This window comes from Parus major, chromosome 13 (assembly GCF_001522545.3).
Source record: "Parus major isolate Abel chromosome 13, Parus_major1.1, whole genome shotgun sequence".
Taxonomy (NCBI): domain Eukaryota; kingdom Metazoa; phylum Chordata; class Aves; order Passeriformes; family Paridae; genus Parus; species Parus major.
This window is the reverse complement of record NC_031782.1, coordinates 373,487-385,331: the sequence shown is the minus strand read 5'-3', so window position 1 is coordinate 385,331 and position 11,845 is coordinate 373,487. Positions and strand designations below refer to the sequence as shown.

At 44.0% G+C, this 11,845-nt stretch overlaps 1 protein-coding gene across 4 annotated transcripts in view; it reads left to right on the top strand.

Annotated features, from left to right (window-relative positions):
- The window catches only part of RBM27 (RNA binding motif protein 27), a 20,539-nt gene extending 8,700 nt beyond the window's left edge, over positions 1-11,839 (top strand). For 3 of the 4 annotated variants that reach the window (XM_015642176.3, XM_015642177.3, XM_015642174.3), the window contains 15 exons: positions 912-1,046; positions 3,055-3,204; positions 5,028-5,175; positions 5,462-5,615; positions 6,761-7,015; positions 7,121-7,249; positions 8,075-8,197; positions 8,714-8,788; positions 8,897-9,061; positions 9,482-9,586; positions 9,674-9,781; positions 9,904-9,984; positions 10,240-10,326; positions 10,758-10,868; positions 11,492-11,839. In XM_015642176.3, coding sequence (XP_015497662.1) covers positions 912-1,046; positions 3,055-3,204; positions 5,028-5,175; positions 5,462-5,615; positions 6,761-7,015; positions 7,121-7,249; positions 8,075-8,197; positions 8,714-8,788; positions 8,897-9,061; positions 9,482-9,586; positions 9,674-9,781; positions 9,904-9,984; positions 10,240-10,326; positions 10,758-10,868; positions 11,492-11,578 — 1,913 coding nt within the window. In that variant the 3' untranslated portion in view covers positions 11,579-11,839. The remainder of the gene's footprint in view (positions 1-911; positions 1,047-3,054; positions 3,205-5,027; positions 5,176-5,461; positions 5,616-6,760; positions 7,016-7,120; positions 7,250-8,074; positions 8,198-8,713; positions 8,789-8,896; positions 9,062-9,481; positions 9,587-9,673; positions 9,782-9,903; positions 9,985-10,239; positions 10,327-10,757; positions 10,869-11,491) is intronic. The other variant, XM_015642178.3, reaches the window with a different exon arrangement.
- Positions 11,840-11,845: the final 6 nt, after the last annotated feature.

The window sequence follows — 11,845 nt, the reverse complement described above, 5'->3', positions numbered from 1 at the left end:
CTCTGTGGCAGTTGGTAGTGATTGGATTGGTCACTGACACTTACTAGCCATGTTGTTTCCTGCTGTAATGCAAAAAATGTTGAGATTCAGTCTCCTAGAGGTTCTAATAAAGCTCTAGAGTTGGTGCTACATTATCTATCACTAGAAAGCAATACATTATTGACACATTTAAGATCTTTCCTAGCTCTGCAGTGACCTGAGATGTTACATCTTACAGACTCTGTGAAGAAATAGCATATTAGGGGCATGCTTACTCTGTTTCAGTGCTGTCTATTCCAGGCACAAAATAAATGCTGTGATAATTGTGTCCAATATCAGCAATTTTGGGATGAGGAAAAATTTGATACAGGATTAACCCTAAACTTTGCATGAGCCTTTTAGCAGGTGGAACTGACTTGCTGTGAGAGAACAGACAGTGCTCAGGATGGTCTGTGTAGTGTCATTCCAGGTCCTTTTTGATCATGCAGTCAGTAGGAATGTCTGTATGGTATGTGGGGAAACCAAAGCACAACAGCTAGAGGAATTCCTTGTCTGGGAATGCCTCTTGCCCTGCAGCTCTTGTTTCAGAGCTGCAACCGAAATGCTGCTGATGTGATCCCTTGCTCTGAGCAAGCCTCAGCTCCATGGTAGAGCTGAGGGAGGAGCTGCTGTGGCTAAGGCATCTCTAGCACTAACAAACCACTGGGGAAGAAAAGACCCTTTTTTCTTTTCCCTGAGAGCATTGTCTCCTGAGAAAGAGAAAAGGTGTAGCTTACCTGAACAGGCTTCTCAGTTTACTGCTACTGTAGGGGGATTGGGCATATTTACAGCCCTGACCTTGCTCAAAGCAAGGCATAAACACAGCATTGAATTGCCTTCACGTTTTGCCTTTGAGCTGTCGGTGTGTGATGTGTTGTGTGGTGTCATTGCAGGACCACCTTTAACACAGTCCAGCCTGATAAACAGTCGTGACCAGCCAGGGACGAGCGCAGTGCCCAGCCTGGCACCCGTGGGAGCAAGGCTGCCTCCTCCTCTGCCTCAGAACCTGCTCTATACAGTGTCAGAACGTAAGCAAATGCCCTTGGGCTTAAATCTGTTTGATGGAAAAATCGTAAATTTCCTCTGTTGATGTAGGATTAGAAATGATGATCTGTCTTCCTCCAATATATACCAATCTAAAAAGAAGTCTGATGGCTCTCCCTGGGTCAGCCCGTCATCCATTCCAGAATGGAATGGCAGCAGTGCTCTGTCCTGCTCTGAGGGGGAGCTCTGTGGGGAGCTCTGGGTTTCACCATCTCACAGCAATCCAATTGTTGCATAAGAAATGTTCCTTTCATCTTCAAGCCATTCAGTAGGACATTAGTAATTGAAAGATGGATCTGCAAACCTGTAATTGCTGTTTAACTTGGGCTTTATTCCTGTCCAGTTTGGACTAATACAGATGAGAGCTTTTTTTTTTTTTTTTCCAGTTGTATGTTGCAATAGTCTGTACAGTCTTCGTGGAGATCAGTACTTTTCCTACTCTTTTTCCAGAATCACCCTGGTTCTAGCTTTCTAAAAGTTGTTAGCTTTCACTGGACACATCCCTCTTCCTCAACAGAGCTCAAAATTTTTAAAAGTATGCTTTTATGAGGGAAAACAGAAAAATACCTGGAAAGTCCTAGATTACTGAATTTAAATACAACAAAATTTATTTCTTTGATAATTGAAGGATTAATGGCATTTCCATGTTCTATATGACCAAAATAAAATAATTAAATGTCAATGTTTTATAATACTCTCATCTGGGTTTTTTTAACATAAATATTCTGAATTTTATTCAGAGAGGGGGGATCTACTTCAGTTCATGATCCATGCCATTTGATTTGTGACTTCCATGCTTTTCAGAGTTTCAGATACTCAAATTTCTTATTAGATAATCTGTTCAGTTGTCCCCAGGTCCTGTTGGGTGTCACCATCTGATCTTTTCAGCTCCAGAACTTCCAGTGGGTGATTCTGCCTCGGAGCTCACAGGGCTTCACAGGAATTCTGTTCTGCAGAACCTCTGTGGAGACTCTCATGTCCTGTTCTTGGACTGTTGTGATAGCAGCTGCTGGCTGCCCTCCTGCAGTCAGTCATGTTCTAAATCAGGGAATTGAGCTTGTGGTTCAGCTCCTTCAAGGTTAGAAGTAGTTCTTGTTTTAGAGTGTCAGGCTCTGCTATCAGTGTGGGTATTGTGGGGCATCTGTTTTTAACTGTAGAGTTGTCTTTGTTGCTGCAGAATAAAGAACTGAGATTTTGGAGGAGTTCATGTCTGTCAGGTTCCCTTGTACAGGCATTCATTCTGTTCCTGGATGTACTGTTCCTGTGGAGGCACTTCACAGACTTCATTCATTCTACTTCTTGTACAGCTTTTCCTGTTTAAGGTTAAAAAGTGCATTATCCTCAATTTGGACCTTGGGCTGGAGGAGCAATAGGAGTAAATTCTGTCATCTTATATTCTTGTGGTGACCCTTCTAATGAAAATGATCATTAGTACCTTACCTAAGCTAGGCAGCTGATCTCACTCTTGCATAAAGAAAATTCAGTGGGTAAGTATTGGTTCCATTACCTCATTTCTCAGGTGTTTTTTTTTGATTGAAATAATTTAAATATGTTCTTCACCTAAAATTCTTTTCTGAGGAGAGCTAGACTGTTGGACAGCTAAGGCTGAAAATACCTTTGCATCTTAGACTCTACAGTATAAATGCTGAAGCCAAAGCCTGTGTTATTGCCCTCAAAACACTGCCAGACGTTGTGCACGCTGTCACACAGACACCTCAGGCCCTTCCAGACAGTGGATCAGCAGTGCTCTGTATTGTGACCCGTGTTCTTTGGACAAACAGTACCAGAATAAAAAACAAATGTGTCCAGATAGGCTAGGCCTGAAGATCAGGTGAGGGTTTGCAGTGGCTGCACAGGTTGGCTGTACCACCCCTCTTCTTTCATCCAAGACAGCTTCTGCCTCTTGGACATCTGTGCACTGCCTTAAAGGGAAATTAACCCCGAGTCTTAAACTCACCTGAAAATTCTGTCGTTTCTCTCCTTTTTTTGTAGATACATATGAGCCAGATGGCTATAACCCTGAAGCTCCTAGTATTACCAGTGCTGGTAGATCTCAGTATCGGCAGTTCTTTACGAGAGCACAAATGCAGCGTCCAAATCTAATTGGCCTAACATCTGGGGAGATGGATACAAACCCTCGAGGTAGGAAGGGTTCTGGTCATTGCTGTTGCTATTTTTATCCAAGACCGTCAATACTTTTCCCTCTTTCCAGGCTGAAAGCACTAGTTTTTCTCACTGATCTAGTGTTTCAGAGCATTTTCTGGGACATTTCTGCCTTTTTTTAAGTGTTAACTTGCCCATATTAAAGTCAAAGCAGGCTTTTTGATTAAAAATAACCACTTGCTCCGGAGTGCTGCAAGGGTTTTGTTGGTTGGTTGGGGTTTTATTCCTCTTAAGCCTGTGAAGGTATTTTCCAGGTACTGGAAGCTCCTAGAAACAAAAATGGTGCCTAAAAATGTCTTTAGCAGCACGGTCTGCAGACTGCTTTTGGTCAGCCATGGGCACAGAGGTGATGATCCAAGCTCCTTGCCTTGGCTGTGACGGTAGGGAAGAAGGGAACTCTCGTGGCATATTTGGTGCTTCGTGGCCTGACTGTGTCAGCCAGGTGTTCTCTCTGAAATGAACATTGCAGGTATCATTCCAGTTTCCCAGCTCATGGGAATCCCAGTCTGTACTCACCTAATTTCTAGCCCCTGCCTGAATGGATGTGGCTGCTGTCTCTTAGTGGTGATGTGTATGAAATATCTGTTAGGTAAGGGCACAAGTCAAGGCTCTTCAAAGTTTAGTTGTGGTAGCAAAACTTTCTTTCTCCCTGGTGTTTTTCCTGCCCTGATTCTTAAAACCAAAGATGTTAAATTTTGGGGTTTATTGTTATACTTCAGTATCTCTTACTCAATAGATAAGATTTTTTTAAATTTTATTTTCAGTATTTCCTTCCAATGACTCATCACATAAGGAATATGGTTAAATATTATTGTAGAAGTTGCTGCTGCTGTTTTCATCTTAATGACTGTCACAGATGCAGGGCTGGAGCTCAATTGCTGCCCCTCACATTCTCTCTGAGAGCCCATCCCAAGGCTAAGACAGGGATGAGTGCTCATCCTGGCCTCACACAACTTCTTTTACTGTCTGGTGTAAAAGGTTTGCTCTCAGATCCTCCTCCAAAGTGAGGATGCTGTACCCAGAAATGCCCAGTCTCTGTTCTTACCAGTGTAACCAGCAGAGCCCTGGCTTATGTCAAAGCCATAGAAATTGCTGCATAACTCAGACTTCTTTTTAGGGGTTGAATATTTGGCATTCACAGGAGATTAACACCAAGAGCATAATCTTGAAAAGATTGCAAATAAATTTCTTCAAACTCTGTGTTGGTAGAATTTGCTTCAAACTTTAAACCTAATGTCTTGAAGGAGTGTAATAGTTGTGCTTAATTAACAGTTTGCTGCTGAAACTTGGCTGGAGGACTGGCAGTGGGATAGCAGTGGAAAGAACGGGTTCTTTGTTGCTTTTGCTCTGTCAAGGGTTCTCACAGGGCAAGCTGGTTATTAATTCAGCCCCTGCCATTGCACAGCTCTAACCTAAAGCCTGGGGATCCACCCATGTTTCTTTTCCTCCTTTTGTTTTGTTGGGATTTGGAATTTTTTATTTTTTTTTTTTTTTTTAGTTTCTTTCCTTTTCCTGCAGAATTTGAGTTTTTAGCACCTGAAAAATGAAGTTTTAGTTTTGTTTCTTCAAGCTAATACTAACCTTAAAGGTCAAGTCCCATCCCTCCTAGCTGGACCACACGTGTTTCTTTCAGGATGTTTAGTTAGGCTAGGAAATAATATGAATGATTTTGTTCAGAAACAAAACTGACCAATTTGATAAAGTCTTACTAATGTTTATGTTTTTAATCTCAGTTCTGCTTTGCTGTGTGAAGGCTTTTCCATGTGTTGTGGAATAACACAGAGTCTTTTCCTTCCCCCCAGCTGCCAACATTATCATCCAAACTGAGCCTCCCATTCCCATTACAAATAACAGCAGCAATGTCACGAGAGTTGTTCTGGAACCAGACAGCAGGAAAAGATCTCCAAGCAGCATGGAATGTCCACCATTGAAGAAACCCTGGTTGGGAAAGTAAGAATTGGCTACAGATGTTAATTCAAGTGTACCTGGTTGCTGTCAGTGCTGTGAACATTGCTGTTCAGCAGTCTCTGTAACTTGGCATGGTTGGCTCAGAAAGTTTGTGTCTACATAATATGGAGAGTAAACATGGGGTCAGGGGGAAGGAAGCTCTTTTTGTTAGTGTCTGGAGGGTGTACTTCTTAAGGGAAAAGTGACATTTAGATGTGTGTTAACATTTGCTGCCTCACTTGGGCAGACATGTACTTACCTGAACTCTTCCTGTTCTCCTTTTCTCTAGGCAAGTAAACAACAACCAGAATAAGCCAGGGTTTTTGAAAAAGAATCAGTATACTAATACAAAATTAGAAGTTCGAAAAATTCCACCAGAATTGAACAATATTACACAGCTCAACGAACACTTCAGCAAATTTGGAACTATTGTAAACATTCAGGTAAAAATCCAAAGTCCAGTTTTATGTTTGTGTGTGTGCATTTTATTTTCCCTGAAGCCTGCTTCAATACTGCATGGTTTCTTTGAGAAATCTTAGTGGATTTGGGAGAGGAGGTAATCAAGTTCAGAGAAACCTTTTCTTGGTCTACTGTGTATTATTGTATTAATTCTGTAAAACATATTGGCTTCTGCCTTCGTGATGCCTGATTATATTTGAAGGGCCGAGAGGTTTAACAGTGTCTAAACCAACTCAGGTTTTTGAGCAACTTGTGTGTGACTTTGGAAAGAGATGAACTGACAGTTTTTCTTGTATGATAGTCTTGTGGTGTTTGATGGTCAGGGTTTTGACAAGGATGCTACAGAAGAGTCTTTATCTGCTTCAGTTTGTTACCACTTGGTGTCCTAGAACTGGCTCCAACTCAGGGGTGTCCTTGTCCTGTAAAAAATGGAAAAAGCACTTGGAAAAAAGTAGTAGTTAAAAGAGCATTTAATTTCCATTTATTTTTCTAGATGAATTGGTTGACTCTCAAGTCCTCAGTTGGAGGTGTAAATAAGAGACAGATACCTGGGAAGCCTCTGTATTTCTTGATAACTTTGTCTTGGCCCAAAAGATGCTGTGGTGCTTTCTGCACCTCTCTAATGAAATAATGCATTTCAAACATGCCATCTCAATCGCTACACCAGAAAGTCCAGGGTGTATTTTTATTGCTGTGGTACTAATTTTTAGAGAAAAAGATGCTTATTGAAGACTTTGAGATGCTGCTGCATTGAGGGTGTGGTGAGGCTTTGCACTGTGCCCCCTCAGGCAGCACTTGGCCTTCGGGAGGCTTGGATGAAGAGCCTTTGGGTCAGCACCGGTGATACCAGACATGCCCCAGACATGCACAGTGCTCTGAGTGTGTGGTGCTGTTGGTGGAGGAGTCTCATCCATTCATTCATTTAAATGTATATAGACTTTGCTGCAAGTAGGTGTAATGTTTGCCAAAAGCTACTCTGCTTTAATTACACAGAGTGTCTCACCAGTGTTTTGAGTTGTTAACACGCTGGATACCCGGCTTATCATTGCACGTTATTCCTGGATGGGTTTGCTGATGATTGAAATGTTTTCTTCCTTGGGAAATACGAATTTGTGGACTTTTGCCTTAGGTTGCTTTCCAGAACGATCCTGAAGCTGCTCTCATTCAGTACTTGAGTAACGACGAGGCGAGGAAGGCGATTTCCAGCACGGAGGCGGTGCTGAGCAATCGGTTCATCCGGGTGCTGTGGCACAGGGAGAGCGAGCAGCAGCCCCCACTGCTGCAGCAGCAGCAGGCAGCGCCCGCCCCGCAGGCCCTGCAGCACCTGCAGCAGCAGGCCCTGGCCACGCAGCCCGCCGTGACGGTGCACAGCAGCCTGGCCAAGGTACGTGCGCTGCCAGGGGGCCCAGCCGCGTTCCCAAGCGGCTGCCGCTGCACAGAACGCTCTGCGGTGTCTGACCTTGGTGTGTTTGGATCTGTGGATGCACAGGTGATGAACAAACCCCTGGCCTCTGGTGCCTACGTCCTTAACAAAGTCCCGGTGAAAAGACGCCTCGGAGCAGCGGGGGGGAGCCAGCCTGAGCTCAGCCAGCCCGGCGCTGGCGTGGAGGAGTCTCAGGTATGTTGAGAGTGGACCGTGGTCCTGCTCTCAGGTACAGCTTTGGTTTGTCAGCCAGGAAGGAACGAGCAAAGAGAACTTGTTCCCACTTGGTTCTGTTCCTTTGCAGGAATGTTTCATGTAGCCGTGGTCAGTCACTTCTTCCTTGTTTCATCAGCTGTTTGGGTGGAATAGGGACAATGACCTTAGGAGCTTTATCAGCTACAACACTGTCAGTGTTTTAAATAGCATAAAATATTTTTGGCAGTGCTTGATAGTAAACAAATCTGACAACCTGTACGTGAGACCAGCCTTTTGTTGACAAATGCAATGGCTCTCCCAGTGATTTTTGGGCTTAGGCTGTGCTTTAACAGCAGTGCTAGAAGCTTAGAGAGTATTTGTGGTGAGAGTTCAAGCTGATACTGTTCAATTCACACTGACACTGTAGTGCAGCACGTGTTCTGGGCTACGGGGAAGTCCTTTCAAGAGAGGAAAGGAAAGGACAAGAGAGGAAGCATGGAGTGGCCTTTGCTGCCTTACTTGATCAGAAAGTGGGATGTTGGGCTGTGACTGTGGAGCTGAGGCAAGTGCAGATCATCACCTTCAGCAGTGTCCTGGTGGGAATCGGGATGCAAAGGGAGTGTGCCATGGAGAAGGAAAGACAGTATCTTTCCTAAATCCTTTTAACTGGACTCATGTCTTTATCCATGTGTTTTAATGGGACTTTCTGCCTCCTTACACAAATCTGTACATCTGAGGGAATGTGATCTGCTGAAGTTCCCTGCTGGTATATCACAATCCCTTTAAAATATTCCATATTTTACTCTGTGTTTTTTACTATTTCAGGTATTTCCTACTTCTACAAGCCACTCAAAAATGGTTTACAGTTCTCCAAACTTGAAGACAACTCTGAAGTCTGGTGCAGGGTCTAAACCTCACGACGTGCAAGAAGTCCTTAAAAAAAAACAGGTACTTAATGCTTGATGTGTGACAGTGTGAGGAGCAAAGTGCTTTAAACTTAAAGTTTGATGGCATCTGAAACCTCATCCTCTGCAGCTTTATATGTGGGGGTGGAGCTGGTCATGGTTCTGGGAGGGCCTTGCAGACACACATTGGGGTGTGGGGTGTCCTTTTGGGGTGTCTTACTCAGTGCACTTGGCCACGTTGGGTTTTCTGGGTTTGCTTGGGGTTTTCTGGATTTAGTGTCTGTAGGTGTGAGATTCTTGCATGACAGTGCACAGTATATTTCTTAAGAGGTGTCTGAAGGGGGAAAAAATGTTACTAAAGTACCTCACAGCAGGTAATTAGCATTTTATTTATCTTTTATTTATTGAATCAGCTGCACTTCACACTTGTGCTTTTTGCAAACAGTACTTTTGGTTGTAGATTTCACTTCCATAGCTCGAAGAGGACAATATGATCTCTGTGAGTACATATAGTGCTAGACTGCTCTTTACTGATGGAAAGAATTTTTTCCTCTTATAGGAGGCAATGAAACTCCAGCAAGATATGAGGAAAAAGAAGCAGGAGATGTTAGAAAAACAGATAGAATGCCAGAAGGTAAGTCTGGGGTGTGGCTAGTAAATACATTCTGATTTTGTAGGTACCTGTTTGTTCAGGGCTGTTTTTCCTGGAATTTTATGTGTCTGTTCTTTTATTATTGTTTAGATGCTGATATCCAAGCTGGAGAAAAACAAGGCCATGAAACCAGAAGAGAGAGCAGAAATTATGAAGACTTTAAAAGAACTAACAGGAAAAATATCTCAGTTAAAGGATGAATTAAAAACTTCATCTACAACCTCCACACCATCCAAGTTGAAGTCCAAGACAGAGGTATTTATTGTGCAAAACACTTTCCTGCTTGGTTTTCGTAACTATTTCTATTAACATGTCTTAAAAATGCAGTAGCATTAGATCAAAACAGTTGAAAGCAGCATTTTAATGTGAGTGATAACCATGGACAAACAAGCCAGGGTCGAAGGAGCTCCGTGACCTATTTTTGCATGTAGCTCATTCATGCTTGTTCCAGTTCTAAAGCAGAGAATTCTGGGTCCTTCAAAAAGTGGTGGGGACCACACACACGCAGAGGCAATTAAAATAAAAGTGAATTTAGGGGAAAGTATGGCTGTTGTGTCCTGACCTGTCCATATCACTTACGTGACTGTACTACTGAAGAGGAATAAAACATTACAAGTGTTTCTTACAGTTCTGCCCTTTCCTTTTGTTTTCTCTTCCCACCTCTTTTTCTGCCAGGCACAGAAGGAGCTGTTGGACGCAGAGCTGGACTTCCACAAGAGACTGTCCTCTGGAGAGGACACGACCGAACTGCGGAAAAAGCTCAATCAGCTGCAGGTGGAGGTGAGCCATGTGCCCTGCTGCCAGGGAGTGTTTGAATTGTGGTGTTTGAGATCCCTCAGCGTGGGGATGGCTGTGTTCTTTCCCCAGGCTGCCCGCTTGGGCATCCTGCCTGTGGGCCGAGGAAAGGCGGCGGCGCAGGGCCGGGGCCGGGGCCGGGGCCGCGGGGGCCGAGGCCGGGGAGTGCTGAACCACATGGTGGTGGATCACCGGCCCAAGGCGCTCACCGTGGGAGGCTTCGTGGAAGAGGAAAAAGATGAATTGTTAGGGGCCGGGGCCGGGGCCGCGGGGGCCGAGGCCGGGGAGTGCTGAACCACATGGTGGTGGATCACCGGCCCAAGGCGCTCACCGTGGGAGGCTTCGTGGAAGAGGAAAAAGATGAATTGTTACAGCACTTCTCTGTAAGTGTCACCTATCAATTAATGCACGTTTCCTTTACTGCTGTAAAATCAAGCTCCTCTTAGAACAGCAATAAATGGGAGCTTTTGCCCAAAAATACAAGTGCTGCGATACTGCCGGCTGATGCAGCTGGGAGTCCTCTGGCTCTCGCTTTTCTGTCCAAAAAATCACATTTGGGTGTCAACTGCAGTTGTACCCCATGGTTATGGAGGTGGAGGAGAACATTTCTGCTGGTCCTAACAAACTTTTCCTCACAGAAATTTGGAGATATTGAAGATCTTCAAGAAGAGGATTCCCCATTAAGTGTTGTCGTAACTTTTAAGTCCCGCTCAGAAGCTGAGAATGTAAGTAGAATCGTGGATGTATTTTTTTCATATATCTAAAATAAGAGTTTTTAACGACTTGTGTCTACCTTTGTATCGTAAACTTCCAGGGGCTTTTATCCCCCAGTCTGAGCTTGATAGCATTTGATGCTGCTGCAGGTAGAAGTACCTCCTGGTGGTCTGAGCAGTGACACAGGGCTCTCCCTGATAAAGCTGCGTATCCCTGGCAGTTCCGAGCTCTGCTCATCCTCTCCTGGCAGGAGCAGGAATTGGCAGATTTGGGTGTGGCTGAAGGTGCTCTCGGAACACTGAAGTGGGTGATTGTGGTTTATAAATCTGAGGCCTTCAAACATGCCTCTGTACCACATGCTCTGGGTCTGGCTTGTTGCTGATGTGGAAAGTTCTTGACTCGATGGTGCCTCTGCAAACGTGTGCGTTTTAACACGACTCAGGCTGCTAACCAGGGATCCCGCTTCAAGGACCGACGGCTCCAGATCTCCTGGCACAAACCCAAGGTACCTTCTGTGTCCACAGAAGTTGAGGAAGAGGAGTCCAAGGAAGAGGTATGAAAATCTCTTAATAATGTGATCGTTCTTACTGGAATCTAATAGATGAGAGCTCTTAGGCTGCAGTTTCCTGTGTGCTGAAGAAACTTCATAAAAGATATTTTTACAAACCAGGAACTGAACTGGATTTGAATAGTCAGGTGCATTTCCCACATTTTAAAAGAGAAAATGGGGAAAAAAAAGACAATTTTTTTGGATGGGCTGTTAATTTGTCAGTGATGTAAACGAGCCCTGGGTTCTGTATGTGCAGGCTGCAAAGCCTTTTATCCCTCGCTCTTCCTGCTCTACTGTAGGAGAAGTTGTGTGCTCTTCCCTGTAATTCACCTTAACACCTGGAGCTTTTCAAAGTTATTTTGTTGTGGCATTTAACAGAAACCTGGTTTGGGAGAGGGTGAGTGGTGGTTTATTCCTGCTTCCTCTGAAGGTTTGCTCTCTTTCTCTTTCCTGATGTGAGGCTGCTGTTGTTCTTCCCCTGAAGCTGTTTGGATGTAGCTGTGTGTGTTTGAGACACACACCAACACCCAATCCAGATACCCCTCCAGCTGGTGCTGTGACCTGGGATGGGTCCCTGGGCATAGCTTGGAACTTGTGTCTCAAAGGGCATCTTTTTCTTCCTCCAGGAGACCGAAACCTCAGATTTATTTTTGCACGAAGATGATGACGATGATGATGAAGATGAGGATGAATCCCGTTCTTGGAGAAGATGAAACTTGATGTTCGAAGTGTATAATTTTAGGAATATAGTTCAAACTACATCTTTTAAACATTTATTTAAGGAAGTTGATGAGCCAAAAAGAGCTTTACTTTCTTTTCAAACCACAAGATTTACTATGAGCAGTTTGGTATGAAAGCATTTGGGACACAGAGCTGTGAGACTGAGCTAGCCAAAGGCCCAAGAACTTCTTACAGGATTATCAAGATCACCAGGGTGGTGATTTTTTTCTATTTAAGAAGGATTAAAAAGGTGGGGGGGG